At 51.8% G+C, this 26,634-nt stretch overlaps 1 protein-coding gene across 4 annotated transcripts in view; it reads right to left on the reverse strand.

The window, feature by feature from the left end:
• SHANK2 (SH3 and multiple ankyrin repeat domains 2) overlaps positions 1–26,634 on the reverse strand; it is a 683,630-nt gene that overhangs the window by 172,922 nt on the left and 484,074 nt on the right. For all 4 annotated transcript variants that reach the window (XM_030811436.1, XM_030811433.1, XM_030811432.1 and 1 more), the window contains exons 16-17: positions 20,156–20,238; positions 18,397–18,521 (exon numbers count right to left, since the gene is read on the reverse strand). In XM_030811436.1, the coding sequence (XP_030667296.1) occupies positions 18,397–18,521; positions 20,156–20,238 (208 nt within the window). The remainder of the gene's footprint in view (positions 1–18,396; positions 18,522–20,155; positions 20,239–26,634) is intronic.

The raw sequence follows: 26,634 nt of genomic DNA on the forward strand, positions 1-26,634 counted from the left end.
TACCTGGCATCCCTCCCTGATGAAAAATAACAATAGATCGTGTACAGAATTTTTAAAATTCTAAGTATTTTTTTTCTTTACTATGCTTTTTTTTTCTTTTTCTTTCTTTTTCTTTTTTTTTTTGAGACGGAGTCTTGCTCTGTCGCCCAGGCTGGAGTGCAGTGGCACCATCTTGGCTCACTGCAAGCTCTGCCTCCTGGGTTCATGCCATCCTCCTGCCTCAGCCTCCTGAGTAACTGGGACTACAGGCGCCCGCCACCACGCCTGGCTATTTTTTTTTTGTATTTTTAGTAGAGATGGGGTTTCACCGTGGTAGCCAGGATGGCCTCAATCTCCTGACCTAGTGATCTGCCCGCCTTGGCCTCCCAAAGTGCTGGGATTACAGGCATGAGCCACTGCGCCCGGCCTATGCTTTTTTCTTAAACGTGCTCCAGCTTGTCTAGGAGGATCCAGTACAAGGCATTGTGAGACCAATAGCAGAGAATGGCATGCGCTCTCCTTCCAGAGGCACAGCAAGACCGCCTGCCCCAGCCTCCCCTGCAGGGAGGAATGACCGCCAGTTGAGATTGCAGTCAACGGAACAGCAGCGGAAATGATATGCGCTTTCTCTTCTGCCAGCCAGATGCAGCCGAGCCCGGTGACCTGGGCATCCGCGTGTTCAGGATGGAGGAGCTGGGAGCTGGGAGGAGCCTGAAGCTTCCTGGAGGAGAGCTGCCTGCCCGACTTGAGAGGGGCAATAAATAACTTTCCACGGCTCAAATGAACGGCCAGTTTTCAGTCTGGGGCTTGTTATAGTGTCCAGCACTGCGGGAACAGACATACAATGTCTAAAATGGGTGCAGTTGTGCAATGCGCACCCTAGATCCCTGGGCCGTGGGCAGTCCAGCGGGCATGCAAGCCCCTGCCCCAGCTTGCAGCTGTGCTAGCACAAAAGGGCCAATCTCTCTGGGCAAGGGTCACACTAGGGAATCCCACTGGGGATGACTCTTCTGGGTGACCAAGGTTCAGGCTCTTTCCTGGGAGTTCCCGGGTCTGGAGAGAAGGCCATGGGGGACTGGTACCAGGATGGGTAAGGTCAGAAGGACAGGGGCTGGGGTCACTGGCATTCCCCTGAGGGACGCTGCACTTCACAGGCTTTTCCAGTTGGTGAAGCCTTTGCCCGCAGGGTCTCTTTAAAAGGAAACCAGACAAAGCCAACCCAATACTTCCTGCGCTGCACCCTGACCTCAAACCATCCTGTCTAGCTACTGGCAATTAGGCTGCCTCTGAGATAAATTTTCTCGGCTAAAAATGCCCATGGGTCTTATAACTTTGATTTTCCATTCGATTCAAATTTAAATCCAGAATCGCGGTGCTGTGGGGGGCGGCGGGGAAATGCCCAGGGTAAAGACAATGTCCAACCAGTGAGCGACAGAGGGGCCTCAGCAGGAACTCTGGGCAGAACGGAGCTCGCCAGGTCGCCCCACATGAACTGCTTTGGAGCACAGAGTGGTAGCTTTGTTAGATTTATGGGGACGGCGGCTCAGCCTGTCTAATCGCAGTTGAGGCGGGGCCGAGAGGTGTCTCCCCTGTGTCCACGCTCGCTGGGTGCTTCCCTCCCACGGATGCGGAGGCCGGGCTGCCACTTCCATCCTTCCCCCTGACACCTCCCGTCATCTCTGGGAAACACCAAGTGACACAAACAGGACACGGATTTCCTGGAGATTTTTATCTGTCTCAGGAGTTGCACCTGCTGAAGAGGTGAAGATGACAAAGGCCCTCCACGCGACCGAGAATAACGCAGAGACGGTCCCTCGGGCTTGAGAGCCGTAATTTCGCCAGCTCGCTTATTTCTAATTAGACAAAGAATACAAGTTTTTTAAAAAAGTTACTTTACAGAAGAGCCAAGGTGACTATAGTTAATAATTTATTGTATATTTCAAAATATACAAGAGAAGATTTGGAATGTTCCCAGCACAAAGAAATACATGTTGGAGGTGACGACATTGCAGTTATCCTGATTTGATCCTTAGACATTGTGTGCATGTATCAAAACATCACATGGGCCCCGTAAATATGTACAATTACTAGGTATCAGTTAACAAATAGCTGAGCCCCCTGTGACTCACCCTCCACCCATCTCTTCCTCTTGGAGGAAGGCTTATCTTGAAGGATTATCACATTGGTGTGGAGCTTTCCAGAACTTTTGCATAACATTTATGTTCCCTTGGAAAATGTGGAGTACAAAGAATACATATAGTATTTTTGCACGCTTTTTTAAAAAGCAGAAATATTATCATACTACTGTGGTTGGTCTGTGACCTGTGGTTGGCATTTGGGATGGTGTCTTGGGAATCATGTCATGGTTGGTACGCAAATATTCCTCTTTCTTTTATACGTCGGCATCATTTTTGGTCATCTGAACCAGCGTTGAGCTCCTCATGTGCTGGATGCTTTCTCTTGTAGGTGAGCAAGAAAGACAGTCTTTGCTGTCATTGAGTTATGATCCCATGGGGGAAGACTGACCAACAACAAAAGGTGAATAGAAACCATACCGTGTGCTGATCAGAGCTATGAATAAACAGGAAGCCGATTAAGGGACTGCAGGTGGAGGAGGGGGAGGAACAGAGAGGGGCAGAGGAGATCTGGGGTTGGGGGCTGAGCTGGAGCTCTGCCTAGGGTCTCAGCTGACCCAAGGGTTGTACGTGCCGGTGAGCAGGGGTTATCACTGGTCCTGTTTCAGAGCTAAGGAAACATGCTGGGACTTGCCCCAGATTTAACAGGAAAGCCCAACTGTTCAAAAGTTAAACAACAAAAAGTGAAGAACATTGCTTTTTAAAAAATTTTAAATTTAAAAAGACGTAGTAAAAGACACAAAGCATAAAATTTGCCATTTTAAAGTGGCCAGTTCATGGCATTAACTACATTTACAGTGTATGCAGCCATCACCAGCATACATCTCCAGAACTTTCTCATCTTCCCAAACTGAAACTCTGTCCCCATTACACACGAACTCCCCATCCCCTTCCCCAGCCCCCAACACCCACCATCCTACTTTCTGTCTCTATGAATGTGACGAATGTGACTACTCTAGGAACCTCATTTGAGCGGAATCACACAGTTAAAAGGAAGAGAATGTTGTATTTGGCCACTCCTGGCATCTGTCCATCTGCTTCCTGATGGGCCCCAGGCTGGATACCTCCATGTGGGGTGGAGGCAGTGACAGGAACTGAGAGGGGCCCCCGGCCCAGGGCAGGACCAGCATCCCTCCTGCACGGCAGCTCCCGCCTGCTGCAAATGCAAGAGGGAGGTTGATCTTGCAAGAACACGCCTTTCCAACATGCATTCCCAGAGACAATGCAGATCTCAGCAAAGTCAGGGGTGAGGACAGCACTGAAATCCATCTCCAGACCTGCCTGCCAAACCCCACAGAGTCACTGAGTCCCGTTTGCTGTGCCCATTTCATTGATTCCTTCCTTTATGCATTCAGCAAACAACAGCCCATGCGTTTTGCCAAGACCGACCCCTGTGCCTCAGACAAACACGTGGAGAAGAAGGTGACTGCCTTTAAGATGACCCAAGCCTGGCAGGGACTATGAACAAGTAGGAAATTCATCAGAAGATCTCGTCAAAGGCTGGGCATGGTGGCTCATGCCTGTAATGCCAGCAGTTTGGGAGGCTGAAGCGGGAGATCACTTGAGTTCGGGAGTTCGAGATGAGCCTGGCCAACATGGTGAAACCCAGTCTTTACTAAAAATACAAAAACTAGCTGGGCATGGTGGCACACACCTGTAATCCCAGCTAAGGAGGCTGAGGCAGGAGAATCACTTGAACTTGGGAGGCAGAGATTGCAGTGGGCCGGGATCGCGCCACTGCACTCCAGCCTGAGCAACAGAGTGAGATTCTGTCTCAAAACAAAAACAAAAATAAAAAACACCTCAAGAATGCTTTGAAGAGGCAGACAAGGTACACACAAGCTTCATCCTGCTCAATGCCAGAATCCCGGTGTTGCTGGGCTGAGGCACGGGCTGTCTAGATGGGCTACAGGCTGGGGATAGGGCTGGACATGGGGCTGCTGGGCACACAGCCTGTTCTCCAGGAACGACAACAAAAAAAACAAAACACAAAAAACTGAACAACAAATCAGTCCACTGTAATCAGAAGGCTCATCAAAAAAACATCCGGAAAAATTAACTGACAACAAAAAATGTCTTCCTGGAAAAGATGAGGCTGGGCCCAATAAGGAATTAAAACCAATCACTGCTGACCCCACACGGGTGCTGCTGAGGTTCAGCTGCTATATTTACAACAAGAGAATGATGCATATGTCACGAATTGGAGGCAACGCCACCTGCCACGGGCCCTCGGGGCTGAGTTCCCTCAAATTCAGTGGCTGACACCTCCCAGTTTTGCTTCAGTCCGGCAGCAGGCTGTGGAGTGCCCTGGGCTTTGAGTCCAGCATCAGAGAGGCCAGGACCCCCGGGAGCCCTCTGACCCCCTGCCCTGCCACAGCAGGAGTCATACACAGTGTTCAAGAACTCTGGGGCCAGAGCCGGACTTAGGTTTGAATCCTGCCCTGTCACTCCCTCACCATCACCTGTGACTTGGGTCATCCTATGTTCACCAACCTCAGCTGTTCCATGTGCAAAATGACACTAATGCCATCTCCTTTCTCAGACTGCTGAGTGTGGAAGGGGACCCTGGCATACAGTAAGTGCTCAAGAAGTGGCAGAGGTCATTATTGAAACAGTCCTTGTTATTGTTCCCAGAGCTGTGCGGACCCCCAGAACTCGCGTGCTGGCAGCCCGTGGCGGCAAGGGCAGCGTTTGGATCTCCTGTGCTTGGTGCCTCCACAAACCCAGGACATTCAGTGTAAATGACTGTGAGCCTCAGGCTGGAAAGATCGTTTCCCTTCCCGGCTAGAAAGACTCATCCATCAGGCTGTGTCAGACGCACCTGAGCCCTCCAGGGTGGTCAAAGGTAACGAAGCTTGTGTCCCAAGTGCAGCATTTAGGGCTTCCCAAGGCAAAGTGCCCAATCAGGCTCTCTACTCTCCAAGTTCACGGTGCACAGTAGCCACAGCTCACCTCTCCCAATACACAGGATCTCCAAAGGCTGCCCTCCCATCCCTCGTGTTCCTCAGCCCATGTTTTCCCTCCTTCCTTCAGTTTGACAATACGGGTGGAGCAACCACTTTGCAGGATGTCTCTGCTTAGGGGCTATGGAGAAGCATGGGGCCTGAACTCTGCACTCTTTGGGAAGAAGGACCAGATAGGATTCAAATCTGTTTCACCAACCACTAGGCTCCAGGCTTGAGCCTAATAAGCAGCTGCTCAAAATAAGTTGGTAGATGTGTGTAACCCAGATAGATACCCTAACCCCAGGTGGTCCAGTCCTTGTTGGAAAGATTTTCAAAGAATCATAGTCCAGATACCAAATAGATAGGAAACAGGGTTTCTGATCTTTAATAGTACTTCTCCAGTTATTAAAAGGAATCTATTTATTTATTTATTTATTTTTGAGACGGAGTATTGCTCTGTCGCCCAGGCTGGAGTGCAGTGGCACAATCTCGGCTCACTGCAACCTCCGCTTCCAGGGTTCAAGCGATTCTCCCTGCCTCAGCCTCCCGAGTAGCTGGGACTACAGGTGCCCGCCACCACACCCAGCTAATTTTTGTATTTTTTTAGTAGAGATAGGGGTTTCACCATGTTGGCCAGGCTGGTCTTGAACTCCTGACCTCAGGGGATCCGCCTGCCTTGGCCTCCCAAAGTGCTGAGATTACAGGCATGAGCCACCGTGCCCAGCCGAAAGAAATCTAACTTAAAGTACAAAGTGATATCTTTTGGTAGCCCCATCTTTTATTATCTGTATGTAGAAGTAAGCCCCCAGTTTTCCTTCAAGGCTTGCCTGTGCACTTTTGTTCCTTCTGGCTTTCTGCCTAAGCTCCCTCTGTTTCTTTGTTTTCCTCTTTCCTCTAGAATCTGCATCACAGAAGACATCCAACTGGGCAAGACCCCGCCTCCCTGACAGGTGGCACAGGAGGTGGTTGGAGCAGGAGGGTGGGAAGCGATACATGGATTTTGGAAGAACAGCCTGGCTCTGCCACTCGCCGTGTGTCTGTGGGTACGTGAGTCCCCACTCTGTGCTGTGGCCTCCTCATGCAGAGAAAGGAGCTGATAAAAGTAACCGAGTTAAACTGAACACAAAGTGAGTTCATGTGTGTCAACTCTCTCAAAAACGGTGCTGGCACACAGTAGGTGTTCAAGCAGCGCGAGCATTTTACACAGTCATTGCCATGGCTGTTCGGAGTTTTATTTGCAGTCTGTATCATGCTGCTCAGCAGTTAAGCTTTTGTTGGATCTGAGCTCTGTCTTAACAAAAGGGGACAGAACCCCCTTCCCTCTGCGGTCCTTCTGCCCAGGCATGTGACAAAGGTGGTGAACTTAGCACTCACTGAACACCCGCCCATCCTACCCAGGATGGGGACTCTGGGGTGTGCATCAGCAGTTTCAAGAAACACAGAATGACCACATGACCCAGCAATTCCCCTCCTAGGTATGTACCCCAAAGAGCTGAAAACGAAAACTGGTACAAAAACGTTCACGTCGACATTATTCACAACAACCATAAGTTGGAAACAGCCCAAGTGTCCCTGAACTGGTGAATGGATAAACTAATTGTGGTCAAACCACGTGGTGGAACGTTATTCACCCACAAACGGAAGGTAGTATGGACACACGCTACCATACGGATGAACCTAAAGCACATGATGCTGAAAGAAGCCAGACAAAAGGTTGCCTAGAGCATGATTCCGTGGATGACAAATGCCAGGAACAGGCAGAACCAAGACTGAGAGGGGATGAGTGTTGGCCTGGGGCTGGGAGGGAGATGGAGAGTGAATGCTAATGGGTTCGATGGTAAATTTTATGGTCTGTGTATTTTACCACAATAAAAAAGACATACCCAAGTGAAAAAAAAGTGTATAAATACATGACAAAATGTATTACTAACAGACACATATAAAGAAGTAAAATTCCACAAAGATAAGCCTTGTTATGCGGACACTGTCTCCTGGTGGCAGCATCCCTGTTTTTTTCTTTGGCTTCTCTGCATTACCAATTTCATTTGTGTCTGACATGATTTACTCGAAACACAGTGAAATAATGCTAATGTGAAAGCCGGCCATCAGGCAGATATAGGGGTAGAGTTTACTCAAAATTTCCTAGGAGAAGGGGTACACATTCCCCCTGTATGCCCCTCAGGATTCCAGTGGGCCTGGGGAGAGAAGGCTGGTACCTTCCAGGGAAGGGCTGGCTTCTCATGCTCTCTCTGATGTAAATGAGTCCACCCCTCCACCTTCATCAGCTTTTCAAGTTCCGGCCCTGATGGAGGCTGGAGACGGGGAAGGGGTTTGGGAGGAAGGAACCCCTTGTCCAAGACGGAAGTTTTATCCTGGCTGTGGTCTCCTCGGTGGTGCCTCCCTTTCCTTATGGAGTATTTATTGGTGGCCTGCCATGTGCTCGGCTCTGGGTGGTCCCTTATCTGACGGGGTATGTGCAGGAAGTGACTATAGTAAGGGGTTATAAGTGGGCATCACAGGCAACTTTCAGGGAGCAGACATCTGAAGCAGATGCAGAAGGTGCCCTGGTAGAGCAGGTGGAGGAGGCAAAACTGTGGGCAAGTGTCTGGGGACAGGAGGGGTGTGGCACATTCCGGAGACCAGGGAGAGCGCCCAATAGCGACGTCCATCTCCTCACTGGCCTGGCACACGTGCCATCTCCCCTTCTCACCCATATAACCCACTCCTCCATCTGCAGCCCCAGCCCTGAGGGTGCTGAAGGAGGTGCGCATGCCCAGGACCGTCCCTGTCTATCTCCATGACCCCCTAGGTCCTGCCACGGAGACTGAACACAAAGGAGATGCATGGGAAAGTCTGCTCCATGGGACCCATGTGAAGATCCTGGGGAGAGGGAAGTAGAGAACTTGCTGGTGGGTGGTTGATTTTGTGAGACCCCAGCGGGGCTACCATTCTCAGGGCTCCACAGCATCAGCTCTGCCTCGCCTTCTGATCCCACTCTGCTTACTGTTCGCGCGCACACATCCTAATTCCCAGGGCTGACAAACTCCATCAATTAAAAGATCCTGTGGGGCACTTAGCACAGGGCCTTCCTCCAGTTCATTTGCCAGTCTAACCACTTGTATCATGAAACTCCCTGCAAAAGGGCACCAAAGGCGAAGAGAAATCAATGCTAATAAGAGCCTATTGAGCACACTGGGAGGTGGGCAGTGGGTGTATGGGAGTGGGTGTAGTGGAGAGGACCCAGAGACACCAATGGGTGCATCAGAGGACCTTGTGCCAGCAGCTTCCAACATGGAGATGTCAGCCCACTATGCCTCCTGCAGCCTTTGCTCCATGTAGCCTGGGGCTGGGTGTACAGCATCCACACACAGAAAAAGATGGCTGTAAGGTTACATCCCAGTGATCTGGGACTTACCTGGAGCATCAGACAGACACAGTGCAAAAGAAACAAGCTTTGGAGTCAGCTTAGATTCAGACCTCCCTGGAGGGCCCTTGGCAGGCTTCTTAATCTCTCTGAACTGTGCTGCATGCTGGAGATGTGGCAGACACCTGGTCAGCAAACTCTCTGGCCCACAGGGAATGTTCCCTGAGGGAGGTGGATAGTAAGTCAGTCACCTAACATGGGAGATGTATGATTCCTATGGTCACGGAAGCACACGGTGTGAGTGTGAGAGTCAGGGCAACCTGAGGGTGCCAAGAGGGGCCTCTCTGAGAAGGCATCATGTGAGCTGAAACCTCAGTGGTGAGGGGAGTAGGGCTTAAAGCAGATGCAGATGGACATGGCAGGACACAGCAGATGCTCAACCATGTTGGCTCCTTGGCCCCTCCTTGTGGAATAGATTTCTCTACCAAGTAGATGAGACTGTCACTAAGTAATGAGCCTCTACGCCCAGAAACTCCAAGGACACAGGGGACAGAAATGAAAGGTGCAGGGATGGAGGGAGGGGACATGCCATGGGCTTCCTCCAGACTCCTGAGGAAGGCTGCATCCAATCCTCCCAGCTGTCTAGTTCAGCACCCTGCAGAGAGCCAGCGCCCTGGAGTGGTTCAGCACCCTGGAGAGAGACCATGCCACACAAGGGTTCAGCACCCTGGAGAGATCCAGCAATGCTCTGGCTCTGTGCAGCTGTCCAGCCACACACATTTGTACCTACTTCACTAACATCCCAGGCCCCCACTAGACCAGCCGGTCACCCCCAGCTTCATAGCATCTGATCACTCCCCAAATCCACCTTGAACGTCCTGACCCCCTAAGCTTTTGCTTAAGACTTTCCTCCTCAGTTCTGCCTCCAGAAACCTCACTTACCCATCAAAGCCTGGAGCCAACACCATCTTTCATGAAGCCCTTTTCCTGATTTACTTTGGGGCCTTCACCACACTCCGCTTTTTGCCTACCCCTTCTAGACTGTGTGTTCCTCAAGGAACTGTGTCTGATTCACATCTTTCTTCCAGCCCAGTACCTGGGAGGCAGAATGTATGCTTCAGAAATGAATGAGTGAAGCTTCAGAAGTAATTTTTACAATTGCCACCACTTGTTGAGAACTCATGATGCCAGAAATTGCTACATGCTTCACACACACTTTATTTACAGTTTGAGAAACTGAGGCCAAGAAATGAGCAACCTGCCCAAGTTCACACAGTTAAGGAAGAGGCAGAGCCTGGATTCAAACCTGGATCATATGTCACAGCCTGTGCCCTTGACCATGGCTCCTCTCTGCCTCTCTCCAACCCTGTGTGCTGCCATCTGCCAGTCCCACGGCATCTGAGCACAGCAGCCATGGTCCCCTGAAGTGATTCTGAATCTTTTTATAGCCTGAAATTGAAATCACTGATGCTTCAAATTAGAACCCCAAAATGAACGAGCCAAGACTTCAGATTTGCAGTTGTCGAGCTGCCCGCATCCACCTTCTCAGCAAGATTCCTGGGCTGCTCCTCAACCCGAACCACCTGTTCCCAGTCAATATGGAGGACAAAGAGAACGACCTCCCCAAGCCCAGAAGGCCACATGCAGAAAAGGGATCCAACCTCCCTGCCATCCAGGGCTCCCCACAGAGCAGTGGCCTCTGCCTGGGAGAAGAAAGACCACAGTGCATCAAGCCTCAGAGAGCAGACCTCAATGCTGTTGGCCTCAGAGACTGAAGACCCCCAATGCTATTAGCCTTAGAGAGTAAAGGCCCCCAATGCTATTACCCTTGGTCAGTGGATCCTGATGACACAGTGAGAAGCCACTGAACTGCCACGACAGAAACACCCCACACTCAAGACGGATGCAGGACAGACCCTGTTTGTCTTTAGTGTGAATGCAATGAAATATTGGCCTTGATGACCAAAGCACCAATGTGACCCTGGCTCAAGAATTCAGCAGTCACCCTGGGTTCCTGCTAACACCAGCTGGTGTTTGGTCTTTAACTTGGTTATTAAGTAGCCATTCAAAACCACTTAAATAAGAGTGGAAGAAATTTTGGGGATAGGGTGGAAAGTTCCTAGATTGGTCATCAGGCCCACCAGCAGGACATGTGACAAAGTCTCTCACAATACCCCAAAAGGCAAGCTAGAGAAATGTGAGCTGTGGGATGTGGCTGAACCACTAGAACCAAGGGATGCTGGCACCGGGCAAACCACAACAGGGCTCTGGCCTTGGCCCTGGGATTTGCTGCTAGAGGGCAAAGTGGGCATCAGGAATAGGAATTCCAAGGTGATCTAAAAGCCGGACCCATGCCAACAGAGAATTGTACCGGCTGGTAAGTGCTCTGAGAGCAGTGGTTTGAGCCAAAGGAGGAGATATGCCTGCCAGGGACTTTGGAGGCTGGCAGGTGGGGTGGGACAGGTACCTGTATTAGCGATGTTCCCCACAACAGAGGCACAAGGAAACCATGGCTCATGTACTCTTGGCTGGAAGTGTCTGACGTACTTGGCACATGGTGGGTGTGCTCTGTGACTGCCACATGCTTCAAATAATAGTGGTAACAAACAGTCATTATTATAATATTATTATCCCCGTTTGTTCAACTAATAGCCACTGGTTTCCTCTTCTGAGTCAGGCATCATTAATGATGATGAAAGACAAGATGATAATCAATGACAAATACTGACTGAGCCTGGGTGGGGTGCATGCATCTTTAGTCCCAGTGCTTCGGGAGGCTGAGGTGGGAGGACCATTTGAGGCCAGGAGTTTGAGACCAGCCCAGGCAACAAAGCAAGACTCTGGCTCTATAAAAAAAGTACAAAAGTTAGCTAGGTATGGTGGTGTGTGCCTGTAGTCTGAACTACTTGGAAGGGTGAGGTGGAAGGATCTTTTGAACCCAAGAGTTCAAGGCTGCAGTGAGCTGTGATTGTGCCACTGCACTCCAGCCTGGGCAACAGAGCAAGATCCTGTCTCTAAAAAAGAAAGTTGATTGAACGCCAGCCCTGTGCTCAGTGCCTCTGACCAGCAGTCCAGTGCTGAGAGCCCAGTTCATCTGAGGTGATTCTACTGTCACAACCACCCAGTTTATCAACAGGAATACTGGGACCCAGCAAGTATAATGACTGATCATGCGGAATCTGGACTTCATTTTCTTTCTTTCTTTTTTTTTTTTTGAGATGGAGTCTCGCTCTGTCACCCAGGCTGGAGTGCAGTGGCGCGATCTTGGCTCACTGCAAGCTCCACCTCCCAGGTTCACACCATTCTCCTGCCCCAGCCTCCCGAGTAGCTGGGACTACAGGTGCCTGCCACCACACCTGGCTAATTTTTTGTATTTTTAGTAGAGACGGGGTTTCACCGTATTAGCCAGGATGGTCTATGATCTCCTGACCTAGTGATCCGCCTGCCTTGGCCTCCCAAAGTGCTGGGATTACAGGCGTGAGCCACTGCGCCCGGCCTGGACTTCATTTTCTTTCCTCCAAGTAATATTTAACTCTGAAGCTGTGGGGATTGACCCTTGAGCAGCGAGCTCTAACAACTGTTCTTCACACCAGCTTGGTTGCAAAGTCAAACATGCTAGAGGCCACCTCACATTTCTCAAGTCCCATTTTAAAATACCAGCCCAAGAAACTTTTTTTTTTTTTTTTCAAGACAGAGTCTTGCTCTGTTGCCCAGGCTGGAGTGCAGTGGCGCGATCTCAGCTCACTGCAACCTCCCCCTCCTGGGTTCAAGTGATTCTCCTGCCTCAGCCTTCCAAAAAAAAGAAAGAAAGAAAATGAAGTCCAGATTCAGCGTGATCAGTCATTGTGCTTGCTGGGTCCCAGTATTCCTGTTGATAAATTGGGTGGTTGTGACAGTAGAATCACCTGAGATGAACTGGGCTCCCAGCACTGGACTGCCAGTCAGAGGCTCTGAGCACAGGGCTGGCATTCAATCAACTGGGATTAACAGGCACACGCCACCATGCCCAGCTAATTTTTGTATTTTTAGTAGAGGCGGGGTTTCACCACGTTGGCCATGCTGGTCTTGAACTCCTGACCTCAAGTAATCTGCCTGCCTTGGCCTCCCAAAATGCTGGAATTACAGGCATAAGCCACCACACCTGGCCTTACAAGACACTCCTAGGGTCTCCGAGGAAAACACCAGGGCATTCCTTTTAGCATCCTGACTTAAATACAAACCACAAGTATAAAGCAGATCCCCACCCTCTCTCGTGCAAGTATTTAATACGAAGAAAAAGTAATTAGCAAACTCGAGCACCACTTTTCAAGGATGAAGGATACTGCCACCTGCTTTAACTGCAAGAGAAAACCTATTTGGAGAAATTAACACAAAAATGAGGTTGGCCACTTCAGGGCCAAGAAAACAATCACAAAAACCATAGGCGTTGTCAGAGCCCTGCAGCAGGCGGGTAAGGAATGGCCCCGGGAAATTAATTAATGCCCAGGAAGGCTTTTTCCTCTGATAGCAAACAGCACTATCTGTGCCAAGGGGGCTGGACATTTGTCTCCTCTGTGAGATAACTTTCTTCTAAGACACACTTTCCTATGTATGAAATGGATACTTTTCAAAATATGAACACTTCGATTCTAGGAAATCTGACAGAAACATCTGAAAGAAAGAGAAAATAACACAATCTCACCACCTAGGGGTTAATATTTCCTTTCCTTTTTGTTTTCTATTCCATGCCTATACTGGGGAAAGACGGTATTAGATGATATTGTGCTGATCATTTTGATTCTGCCTTTCTCACTAAGTAGAATGTAACCTTTTCTGGTTGGTATTAAGAGCTCCTTGTAAACATTTTTAATGCTTTCTTATGAATTCACAACAGATGTCCACTGCCACTGAACCATTCTATTAGCCCGGCCCCCTCCCTGCCCCAACTCCTTATTTTTGCCACACTGTAATTGCTACCTGTTTTTTGTTTGTTTTGTTGTTGTTGTTGTTGTTGTTGTTTTGAGATGGAGTCTTGCTCTGTCACCCAGGCTGGAGTGCCGTGTCGTGATCTCGGCTCACTGCAACGTCTGCCTCCCGGGTTCAAGCGATTCTCCTGCTTCAGTCTCCTAAGTAGCTGGGATTTTAGGTGCACCCCACCACGCCTAGCTAATTTTTTGTATTTTTAGTAGAGACGGGGTTTCATCATGTTGGCCAGGCTGGTCTCGAACTCCTGACCTCAGGTGATCCACCTGTCTTGGCCTCCCAAAGTGCTGGGATTACAGGCGTGAGCCACCACGCCTGGCTGATTTCTACCTGTTTTATAAAAAATTATTCCTTTAGCATGGATTCCTAGATGTAAAATTCCTGGTTCAGCTTTATGGCTCTTGTTACATACTATCACATTGATTTTGAAAACATTTATGGCAACTTAGGCTTTCCCCCAGCAACACATGAGTGCTGTCACCAGCAAGGAGTATAGTCACAAAAAAGTATTTGCTAATTTGAAAATAAAACAGGCACCTCACTGCTTTTCTTTTTACCGTTTGCCCATTTATACATAAAGCATATCGAAGTGTTGTTCATGGATCTTTGGGCCATTAAATTACAAAGTCGGACAGTGTGGGTTGGAATTCCACCTTCTCCACTCACCAGCTACATGGCCATGTAGTTACTGCAGCTATGTGCCTCAGTTTCCCCATCTGTAAAATGGGGAGGAACACACATGCTGAATGGATGACTGTGAGGGTTAAGTGGGGCACTGTAGGGCTTGTAGGGCTTGGAGATCCAGCTCAGCTGCTATAAACAAGGACACGGGCTTCTTGGGACATTTGTTGCAAATGTTGTTTGCCCTCTGCCTGCCTGCTGTTGAGTTGAATTGTAAGGATGTCTCAGATACAGGATATTTTAGATCACAAAAGTCACTCAAGAAACAACATTTAAGTTGTCAAACAAGGGGTTTGTGGAAGACAGTCCTAGTCTTAAGGCAAGGAGATTAACTCAGCACCTGCTTGTGTTTGGGTCGAGGAGACTTTAGCTGGCAGGCCACATCAAGAGGCTGGAATGACAACTTGGGCCAGGCCAGTGGGTCATCGCCTTGCCTGCCTGTTGGGACCCCCGGCATCACCACTGCAGCTTTCACGGATGCCCCAGCTCTCGCCTCATGGTTCTGATTCAGGGCGTGTGGGCTGGAGACCAGGTTTCTATAACCCTCAGGTGACTGAGTGAGACCTACAGTGAGCCCTGCATGACATCAAAGTGGTGTCCCCACCTCCACATCTCCTTACACACTTGATGCACTACCGTCATCCAGGAGCCACCCACATCCTCCTTAGCACGTATCGTGAACTTCAGAAGCAACCTCTGATCTCTCCAGCCCCATGTTGTGGGAGTGAAGGGGCCTAATCAGGGTCATCTCAAAGAGACAGCAGACAAAGTCTTCAGCAAACTCTTATGGCAGGCTGACTCTCCCTTGAAACTCTCTGATCTCAGCTTCCTGACAAACTCCGATCATTATGAAAACCAGTTTGGATTGGGTTTCCTGTTGTCACCAGAGGAATGTGGGCCTCTGTCACTCCTGGCTGGTGGAGGCCCCATCCTCACCTCTGACCTGCATAGAAAGAAATGCCTGCCCTGCTTCTCTCGGCGGCTGTCACTGCTCCAAGCCTTGGCTTCAGCCTTCCCCAGCAGGTCCCATGGGCATTCTCTGCAGGGGCATTCAACTTCCTGCTGCCCTGCCCCTCCCACGGCTTCTGAAATCTCTCTGGCTCCTTCTCCCCTGGGCTGGCTGACATTTCACAATCTGGGACGGCTTGGTGTCACTGGCTATCCCGGGAATTCAGGCACACTAGCTGATCTGAAATGGCAAATCACACCATCCATGGAGCCACTGTGATCAAATGTCCCTACCCGCGGGACATCCGCTTATCTTTCACGTCCACCTCTGAGGTGAACCTTTTATTATGACACAGCTTGCATGATAACATCTATCTGTCTCATGAGATTCCCGATTTGGAGATAGCGCAAAGCCTTTGATTGTGGTTGGTAGGGTCAGGGGGTGGTCAACCAAGGAACAAAAACAACAGCAAAAGAACAAACTCTTCCCAAAAGCTTAGGTAGGAGATAAATAAATTCTACAAGCTAAGTACCCAAGAAAGTCACACATAGCAGGAAACCATAACAGGCACCAAGGCCGAGAGCCGGATGGCCACGTTGGGGCATTCTCACAAAGATAACGAGGGAAAATGAAGTTCTGGAGATGCCAAAGATGTTAAAAGCCAACATTCACTTCAAAGGGTGCCCCTTGGTCCAAAAGTTCAAATCGCAGCATGCATTTTTAAAGAGAAAATAAAAATCTGTCACACTTTCGAGGTTCTTTCAAAATAGCAGAGAGAAAGGAAGGCTTGCCAAGGGCTGCTTGGGGTAAGGAAGACAGAATGCCTGCATTTCGAGCAGCTTTTCACGTGGAGACCTTGCACCTCACCGAGAGCTCAGAAACCCCACTGACTCTAGGACTGGCTGCTCACCAAAAAGAAAATTCACGTGAGACACGTGAGGCTATTTCACACCATCCCTCCAAGGTCAAAGCTCTTCACCGAAAATAGAGGAAATATGGTCTGTTGGAACAAACACGCACCTATTAGGCTATACACGATTTTAATATTCCAGTGGCAAAATCCAGTCGCTAGGAACACAACTCAGTGGAATTCTCAGTCTTAAGCCCCTAGAGGAGAATGTCCGAGTCCCAGAGGCAGCTGTGGACATGAACTGGGAGGAGCCAGGATCATGCAAGGGTCCAGCTGCCTGCGCCCCACACCCTCATTAGTGTATGACTGGTGTGGAGCAGCCTCGTAGGGCTGTGGAGGGCCCAGTGCTTCTGGGGTCATCTGTGATATCATAATGCAGGCGCAGCCCTAATGCATCTCAGGACCAGCCATTCCTAGAATACCAGAAGTCAGAGGTTACCCAGAATATAAAACCTGCCCCAAAATGGCAAATCTATTTGCATATCAGAGGTTAAAAGCAATGTCAAAGGAGGTGCTTAGAAACAGAAGTGTGGAAACTCTCAAAGCTCCAAATTTCCACAAAGGCTTCAAACTGACAGGACAGGTCCACCTTCTCAGCCCCACCCAGCCGAGTGCTGCAGCCACAGACAGCAACATCTTCTAACCCACTGCGGCTCCGCTCACCGGGCAAGTGCGGGGCCCACACACGTGCCTCAGCAGGCCACGTTTCTCTTATTGATGAGTTTATCAAGGAAACAGTCCAATGAGCTGAACAATGGGGGGGTGTTCCTGCATCTGCAGCCCTCTTTTATTATTGAAAATCAAGAACCAAGAGTGACCTATTTCAACACCCCCCGCCCCACCACCCTGCCCATCACATGTGCACACACTCTTACACCACCTATAGACTTCAGCCCTGCTGCTAGGCCCAAGGCCCCGCCCCCCAACACACAAACACACACACACACACACACACTCACACGAAAGGGACTCACATCCCAACTGCATCCTACAGAGGATGATTCAACCCAGGCCCTCTGCATTTCCATGAAGGTTACAAATAGAATTAACCCACGAAGCCACAGCAGGCTCTGGTCTCCGTCATTCTGGTGTTGCACCTGACAGTTTCAACACAAAAGAACCCAAATAAGCTCATTTCTCATTCAAACCAGGTTCTGATTGGTCAATAATAATTTAAATGCATCTTCCAGCAAATCAAAGAGATCAACTTGAGACACTCAGAATAAGTTTAAGCACCTGCTCCATCTTACCTGGCTCTCCAATAGTCTCTTCCCTTCTGACTTTCCATTGCCCCCTAATAGTCTTGAGGATCTCTAAGGAGATCACTAGCAGAATCACAGCATGAACAGCAAGCTTGGGAGCTTAGGCCTGATTGGGAGAAATGATCGTCGGTAGCCCTCTCACCAGGGGCGGAGATGTGGGCTCCTCGTTTACAGAACGAATGTCTGTCTGGCCGGCCCCATGGCAGGGACCACCACATGGCTGGCTGGATGCCACGTACCCACCCCTTCCACCTGCATGTGGAGTTCTGATGTACACGAGGCTGGGCTCAGGGTGACATGGAAGAGCGTGCGCATCCAGGAAATGCGCACTCCCAGAGAGGACCATTCGAGTCTACTGAACCTTTAAAATATCATCTTTTTCAACTGTAATATTCTTTTCTTCTTCCTATTTCCAAAGAGTCACATGTTCCTTTGCATAACAAGATTAAAAGTGAACACCTAAACTCACAAAAAGGCCAGGTGATCAGATGTACTGGGGCCACGGAACCCCTCGCACACACCAACGTGCCAACCCTAGGGACTGTTTGCAGAGCCGGAGCACTCACACCTCTGCTCTCTAAAGGAAGAGAATGCTCTTTCTTTTTCAGTACCAGCAAAAGTTCATTTTCAAAGCATCTGAATTCCTAAGTTTCCTTTTTGCACCATCGACGCCAGCCATCCCTCTTGCCCGGGCTCCTTGGTCTTGGAAGGCCATCGTGTATCTGATGGGGTGGTTACCACAACCTGCACATCTACGAGCTCTTGGCCACCAATGTTACAGACCTCACGTCAGCAAACGCCACACAAGAGTGCTTGCCGACTCACCCATAGGATACAAGAAGGGATGATGACTCCTCTTGGTGCCTATTTAAAGAGTCACAACTAAACCACCCACAGATCTGCACATGTCCCCAACATCATGGTGACCACATGCCTCCTCTTTCTACCTTCTACTTCAAGACCAATGACCAAATTCCACAGACTTTTCCTCCTTCCAACGGGTTATGGCCAAGGCCTCCAAGACAAGCCCAACACCAGGTCCACAGGCAGTGGCACCCACGGTGGGAGAAACTGACCAATGAAAGTTCATGGCAGCCTCCACAAGCACCCCCAGACTGGGCCTCGTGGCTGTGCTGCCAGGACTACAACCCTCTCCCTGAGAGTCGGCGCTCTCCCCAAGCAGAAAGATACAGACACCTGTGTCCCTACCTCAATCAAGAAGTCCCCGGTCCTTAGTCCGGCTTGCCATGCCACCCCACCTTCATCCACGGACTCCAGGTACTGTAGGGCTGGGAACGCCGGTGTTGGTGTGAATTCTTCAATGGGTGTGTCAGCTGGGAAGACAAGCAGCACCTGGTTACAAGCCTGGGAGACGTTTTCTAAGTTCACATTGCCTGACCTCCCCACGGGACCCTGGGAGGAAGTGGGCCCACTCATCTCCCATCGCAGGTGGCTGGTCCAGGCCAACTCTCCCCCAGGAAGGGCTTGAGATTCATATTCATGGGTTGATGCAACTCAAGCAATGAAGTCAACTGCACCTTGGGGCCGCCATCATATTTCTTGGCCTCTCTGCTGAAACCACAGGATAATGTGCTCTGTGGTACATGTCTACACGCCTGTCATTTTCTTTAAAAGCATCAGTGACTAAACATTTTCGGTTCTAAAAATGGAAAAGTTCCTCCCCTGCCACACAGAGCTACAGAAACACCACACTAAACCACTTGCCAAATTTACATCTACGTAGACTCGCAACCAAGGGAATTCAACTTGGAACGCGGACGGAACATCATGCTGACCCAGTGGGTGGCTACAGATTTGGAATCTGCTCATGAGTCCTATCTACAGGGAGTCCAGGCCTCTGTGACCACTCTGTGTGTGACCAGTGTCCCTGGGCACTGGCGTGTGTGCGTGTGGGTGCTGAACCACTACTGCCCAGCACAGTGAGGCTTGGCTTCTGGGGCCCCACACAGCTGCCAGGTGCAACTCCAGGGCAGGAGATGGACTTTTCTAGGGAGGTATGAGTGGCCGGGGGTGGGTGGGTGTGGAGATGAAGATTCCAGCAGGGGGAGGGGAGAGCAAATCACACAGACAGGCGTGGACGCTCTCACAGAGACAGATGCATCTGCTCTTTCTCTCTCTGGACAGCTCGCTATGGAGCTGCCTGAGTCTGGGGCAGGTGGGTATGCCAGCCGGGGAGGAGGCCTCCTGCAGCACAGGTGCGGGACCCCTGGCACAGCGTGTAAGCTCCAAGATGAAACTTCCACATGGCTGAGCCACACACGCAGTGGGCGGATGTCCCCTCTCACGGGGAGGTGATGCCATTTTGTTTTCTTTTGGAGGGGAAGCTGCGCGTGCAGGGTGGCTGGCGGGTGCACCGCCATGGACCGCATCCCTGAGCTTCCCACGACGGGCCACGTAACGTGTGTGCTGCCGGCTCAGTCAATGGCAGAGGGGACCATCTTGTCACATTTCCTTTGCAAAGTCACCTTAGAGGTGAGCACACAAATGCCTGCCGCCCTTGGAGCCAAAGCCCACTCCCAGAATGGGGCAGTTTCTAGGTGCCTGAAACTCAGGCCCAGACAATCCTGGGGATTTCAGACCTGGAGCTCTGAGGGCAGCCACAGTCTGGCTCAACTAGAACACAAAATATTGACCACCCCCATCATTTAAAAACAAAAGGTAAGAGGCGGCAGGAGGGAGAGAGAACCCATTCAGAACAACATCATCTACAGAAAATTAAAAACATTCCTCAAGAAAGCCCTAACGTTTTCGGAGTAAGAAGGCACAATGTGAAAGAACATGGTTGTCTAGCAACCGAGTGCCCCCAGGAAAAATGCTTATTTAATGCTTATTCCTGAGCTGGGGAACGTTTTTCATGAAGGCGTACGTACACACACACACACACACACACACACACACACACACACACACATGGGAACATATTCAGGCTCGGAGCGGCTGCTCTTACCTTTGGCCCCTCGAAGCACGAATCCAAAGCCCTCATTGTCTTTTTTCTGCAGGACCACCGTCTTCTCCTCAATAATGCAGTCACTGTAGAGAGAATTCCGGGGACAGCGACCATTATTGTAGCCCGTCATCATCACCGCGGCCGCTCCTCCGCCGGGGACGTTCATCATCATAGCCAATTAATCACCCCAGCTCGCCAGATCCAGGCAGCATGGAGGAAAGGAGGCAGCGAGGGTGCAGGAGGAGCGAAGGAAGAGGGGGGTGGCTACCGGGATAGGCGAGCGTGGCACAATGAGACTTGCAGGGTGGGGGCAGGCAGAGTCGGAGCCAGCCGGAGGAAGGAGTCATACATGGTGGGGCGGCTGCCGGAGGGATGGCTGAGCTGGAGGCTCAAGGGGGGCTGGCCAGGACGCCGCCCAGGGCAAAGAAAGTAAGTGGCCCGAACGGCGGCGGCAGCGGCGGCCTCAGCAGCGGCGGCGTCGGGAATGAGCTCCTCCGGCTTGTCCCGACCACACGCATCTTCCAGGGAAGCCCGGGAAAATCAGCCAGAGGAGAAATGAGGCAGCAGTTTTGTTTTGCTTTTCCTTGAAGGGGGTTAAAAAAAAAATCAAATCCTATCTGCTCCCCGCACGAGCCGGCAGCAGGCACCAGAGACGCAAGGACCTGTGCGTCGCATCCAGCGCCCCCTCCCTCTCCCGTCCCGGCGCCGGCGGTGTGCGGCAGGCAGGAGCCCCCACAATCATCTGACGAGCCCACAGTGCGCCCGGCGGCTGCCTGGGCGTCATCCCGCGCGAGCATCCGCAGGCTGGGCTGGGAGCGGGCGGGGAGGGGGAGCGGCTGGGGCTCTCTCTGCATCCCCCTCTCCAGCATCCCCACGGCCCCTCGCAGCCTCGGAAGGTGGCCGGTGGAGTGGGGGGCTCCCTGGCAGAGGACTCAGGACATTTCGGTCTTAAAGCCCCTGAGGACACTGGCCCCCTCTGGGGATCATGAATTCATTGCTGGGGAACTGGAGGGGGTATGCGGCTGCCCCTTTGAGATGACAAGCTAAAGCCACACTGCTTGCCTCTAGCCATGGCATTTTTTTTTTAAGGAAAGAAACCAAAAAAGCTCCAACTTTGCTCTAGTGGCCACAGCGTCCTCTCGCTTTTCCTGCTGGCACTCGCCACATGACCATCCAGCCCCCGAGGCACCCAGAGTGTGTGGGACGGTGCACTGCTCAGTGAGCCTCCAGGCTGCGGCTGAACTGTCCTCCACCCCCACCTTCTGGGTGGCCTGCGGGGGCAGAAGGGGAGTGAGATGAAGGCTGCCGGCACCCCGTAGGATTCTGCTGCTGCCTGGAAGCTAGTGGGTAGCTGGGAAGGCCTCTGCGGAGGGGAGCGGGGAAGGGAGGGAGGCAGCGTGGAGGAGGCCTCTGTAGGGTCTTGCGGGGCTGTGTGTGAGCCTTGGAGGTGAGGAGAAAGGACACCAGGCCAGGGGCCCAGCAGGAAAAAGCTGCAGATGGGCCACGAGGAATCCAGCAGGCCCCCGTCGCACAGGGGGCATTCTGAGGATGCAAATTTCAAACAGGGCCACGTGCTGACGGACTCTTGGTCCCAGAGGAGTGCGGGTCACCTTGCCTGGCACCATCACCAGGTTCACAGTCTACAGGAAGCACAGGGCCCCAGGTGCAGCCAGCTGGTGACAGCACAGCCAACCCGGATTGGGGGGCCCCAGGGAGGAGGAGGGACGGGGCAAACGTGGATGACAGGGCTCAGAATCCTGGACAAGGGATGAGCAGCAGCCCCTCGATCCTCCCATTTTACAGATGAGGCTGGTGAGGCTCAGAGAGATTGGAGGACCCAGCTAGGGAACGTGTGCTCTTCTCACCACTCCACGCACACACCCCCGACAGCATCAGAGGGTTGTGCATGGAGGCATGCTGGGGTGACCCTGTCTTCCAGGAATAGCCCAGCATGGATGATAGCTTCACAGCCGAAGACCAGGACAATCCAGGTGACCAGTCACTCCCGTGTCAGCAGCTGGGAGGGGAGTTCTGGCCCCTGACCTTCCTTCCCCTACCCCCTCCCCAGAGAGCCTGCTAAGTGCAGGGAGGTCCACTCTAGGGAACTCGGTCACAACTGTGAACCCCTCTTGGCTCATCCCTGGAAGCCCACTTACCCTGCTCAGGGCCACCAGACAAGGGCTGACACATAGTCAGAGGTCCAGGACCCTGGGAGCCTGGGGGTGAGGTCACATGGTTATTGTGGCCTTTAGAAAATGATGGGGCTCTCTAAACCTCAGTTTCCCTACACAGCAAGAGTGGGTAAGAACAAACCTACAGGCCTCTTGGGATCACCATGGGGTCAGATGAAGCCATGCCATGCTGGTGTGGTGTAATAGGAGGCCTTAGGCTGCTGTCCCTGTAACGGCTGTCATTAACCTCCAGCAGGCCTGGTAGTCAGCCAGGACTCTGCAGCCCTAAGGAGGCTGAGTGGGGAGAGCTGGGGCTCTACTGCTATGGATTTAGGGGTCCATGAGGCATTGATGAGCAGACCCTCTACCAGGCCCCTCGACCTGTCTCCACGGCCCCCCACAACGAGAACATAGACTTGTGTCCCTCATGGGAAATGCCTTCTAGTCACCACCCATTTTCCCTCTGAACTCTCGAAAGGGGAGTCAGCCCACCCCGGGAGTCAGCCCACCCCGGCCCCATGGCCCACTCATGGCCGGGCAGGCGCAAGCTGTGTGACCAGCCTGTGTGTCTCCTTCATGGAAGGTTCTCTAAAGGCCAAGGATGCCAAAGCCAAGAGCCTCTGCTCAATCCTGCTGTGCACCTGCTCTCTGCAAGAGGAGCTGTTGAGGGTGACCGCCTCCCTGAAACCCTGGAAGGATGATGCCAAACCCTGGGGTCTGGAGCTCAGGGCCCTGCACTCTCCCCGGGTACACATGGGCTGATCAAGTCCATCTCCACCCAGCTCCAAGGGGAACCTGTCATGTGCTCCAGGCGCGCTCACTTGCACTTCTGGGCAGCTCCTCCTGCAGTGCCCAACACCATCCAAACTGCATCTCCAAGATGACCCAGACCACTTCCTGCCAGCATACCCTGCGACGGGAACCTCTTAGGGCCGGGGGGCTGCCCAGACACTTGCTAGCTGTCTCCCATAGACTAGAGAAGGGCAGGGGCATTCCGGTGTGGCTGGTAGAGGCCCAGGCTTTGGCATCACATGGAGCATGGTTCAAATCCCAGCTTTGCTTTGACCCCAAGGTCACTGACCTGCCAGGCCCTAGAGCCTGCTCTGCAAAATGAGAACAACAACAAGATGCGCCTGATGGGTCCTGAGCTGGAGGCCGTGGAGATGTCCATCCATGCCTCAGAACCAGCCCCAGCAGGCAGCATATGTTCATAACTCCAACAGTTACGAGTGGGATCCCTGTCTGCATATGCCACCCTCTCCTCCCCCGGACCCCCTTCCTCCTACAGGGACCCCTCCGATCTCGACATCCAAGGCTAAAACCTTTTCAGTGATTCCTAATGCACCTGAGAACTTCATTTTTTAAAATTAGAGAAGGGGTTTTGCTCTGCCACTCAGGCCGGAGTGCAGTGGTGCCATCACAGCTCACTGTAAGTTTGAACTCCAGGCAGTACGTGATCCTCCTACCTCAGCCTCCCAAGTAGCTGGGACTACAGGCACACACCCATGCCCAGCTAATTTTTAATTTTTTTGTAGAGACAGGGTCTCACTGTGTTGCCCAGGATGGTCTCAAACTCCTGGCCTCAAGGGATGCTCCCTCCTCGGCCTCCCAAGGTGCTGGGATTATAGACATGAGCCACCACACCCTGCACCATCTGAGAATTTTCTAGCCCACACTTGTAACTATGCAAAGATCTTGCCCCAAGACTGTAATGGCCCTGTCCTGTTTACTCAGTAAAACACCAAACTGCTTAGTCTCTGACATTAAGAAGGACTGTTTCTAACTTCTCTTTCCTGCATTGTTTCAGGATCTAAACAGCCCCCACTCCCCACCCACCATGACCCCATCTCACTTGCACTCGCAGACAGACATGGGTTTGAATTTCAACCCAGACATTGACCACCTTGACTACTTACAGCCTCAATTTCCTGACCTGCAAAGTGCGAGAGAAACATCTGGCTTGTAAGTTTTAGGAGGAGCAAGTGAGGCGATGCCCAGCGAATGCCCCATGAGCAGGAGGCTCCCTGTAGCCAGGGGAAGCTGCTCTTCTTAGCACCCCCATCCGCCTTCTTGAGCTGGGTGACCCTGGAGAAAGTGTCCCCTCTGAGCTTGTCTCTTGCGGGGGGAGGGGACATTTTCTACAGGGTCAATGGGGGCAGTGACCTCATCCTGCAGACCACCCCAAATGCCCACAGCACCCCGCATAGGCCAGGTGCCCCATGTGTGCCCAGAGCGGATGCAAAATGGCTATGAACTCAAGTCAGGAGCAGAGCAGGGAGAAACGGATGTTGGGTGGGAGGTGGGCGAAGGAAGACTACAGGGTTTCGAGTAAAAAGGCACCAGAACAATCCCCGGATTCCTAGTTACACCCAGAAGGTAGGCTCAGTGTTGCGGAGGACCTACTGCATGCACCTGGCTTGGCCCAGGAAGTCAGAGAGGAAACAGAAAAGGCAGCCCCAGGGCCTTAGAAACTTTCAATGTTTTAGGGAATTCATGAAAAGCAATGGGACACTCTAGAAGAGTCATTCCTTGAAAGGAGCTGCAGTCGCTGTGTCTGAAAGGTGGAACTTGGCAGCATCCACCATCCCCATGCAATCAGACAGGGGGGTCTCACACGCAGGCCTTAGGAAGGGGCCTTTCTGGAGATAAGAAACCCTCAGAAGCTCCTTCTGCTGGTTCATGAATCTAAAACCTATCCCAGGATGACAGCTGCGGCTGGGTCCAGAAGTTGTGGCACTGAGTTCTGTGTGCTGCCCTAGAACTGTGCTGAAGTCCCTGTGAACCAGAGTCTGCCCTGACCTTGGCCCCTGCCAGCCTGCCCTGCCCCTGCACCAGCAGACCCACTCTCCACATGCAGCTGAGATGCACTGCAATCCAGTTTCATGGGGAAATGACCGAGGCACCTGCACGTTCCCCACGCTGCTGTTGGGACAGCCTTCTCCAAGCCTGTCTCACCCCCTAACCCGCTCACTGACCACATGCCTGAAGTAGGCACTGTGGGCTCCTTGTAAGCAAATGCCATGCCCTGATCTTCTGAGTATCTCCATGCAACACAACATCGACCCATGCTTATTGATTGAACAAAAAATGTAATCCAGCGGTGCACTCTCCAAATGTTTTCTGAGCTAGGTGGAAGGGCACTTTGACATGCCCCAAATGTACCCTCTTTTGCCAACATCTGCCTGCAGCAGGAGCTGTGGAAGGTGAAGGGCGTGGGCAACCAGCCCCACCAAGTACAGCTGTGCAGGTTGTGCACTGTACAACTATGGAGGAAACCATGGCCATCGTGGCACAGGTACTAATGGTAATTTTGGCACAGAGGGAAGAAAAATGTCTTAAGGAAGGGGCAAGCACCTTTTCCTAGTTCAAACAAAGATGGGGTCTAGGCTGCCCTGGCTATGCTGCCATGGAGAATGCAAGAGGTATTCCTATGGGAGCCGTATTGGCTTCCCAGAGACACAACTACCTCCATGTTGATGCCCTCCTGGGAGCCACATGGAGGAGACAGCATCAAAGGTTTGCCTGTTTCTGCTCACCCACAGTCCCACTGTATACTGCAAGAGAGCCTATGGAATACACCTGGGGCACTTAGCACCTTGAAGCAAGACAGGAGGGTTGTGGAGACCCAGGAATGGCCACACAGTAGGCCCCAGAGGTCTCTCCCCACTGGCAGGCCTGAAGATGCTCCTGGTGTCTGCCTCGCAAGACCACAGGTGGCCACACACCCTGTGGCTTTTAGCAGTGGCCCAGGTTCCCTTTCTCCCAGTGGGCGCCATGACAGACTCACAGGGAAGGCTGTACTTTCCCTGGTCCAGCAGGCAGCAGGTGCCAGCGATGACAGTTGGCGTTTAGGATCTGTCAGTCACTTTAACAAGCTCCCTTGGCAGCAGCACCTGATCCTGGAGGCGACGTCAATTTGGAGGCACAGGAAGCCAGGCCTGAGCTGGCCCAGACGTATGGGCCTGAGGGGCTCTGGGTGGCTCTGTGTGCCTCCCCACACATGGGGCGGATAGACGTGGACATTTTAACTCTGAACACCAGTGTTATTGGGGTAGACCAGATGGCTTTACTCATAGCTCTCAGGATCCCAGCTGGGTTGGTGGCCCCGTCTGGTGACAGCTTTAGTTCTTCCGTGATCAGCTGGGACTAGGTTTCAAAGTTCAGAAGTAACTGGGGCCAGTGTCAAGCTGCCATGTAAATCAGTGAATCAATCCAGCTGTTACGTCCTGAATACCCACTGAGGGTCCGGGGATGAACTGGGTGCTGGGCATTTAGGAAGGAACAAACCAGACCCAGTCTGGTCCTTAT

The sequence above is a fragment of the Nomascus leucogenys genome, chromosome 4, assembly GCF_006542625.1.
Source record: "Nomascus leucogenys isolate Asia chromosome 4, Asia_NLE_v1, whole genome shotgun sequence".
In the NCBI taxonomy this organism is placed as follows: domain Eukaryota; kingdom Metazoa; phylum Chordata; class Mammalia; order Primates; family Hylobatidae; genus Nomascus; species Nomascus leucogenys.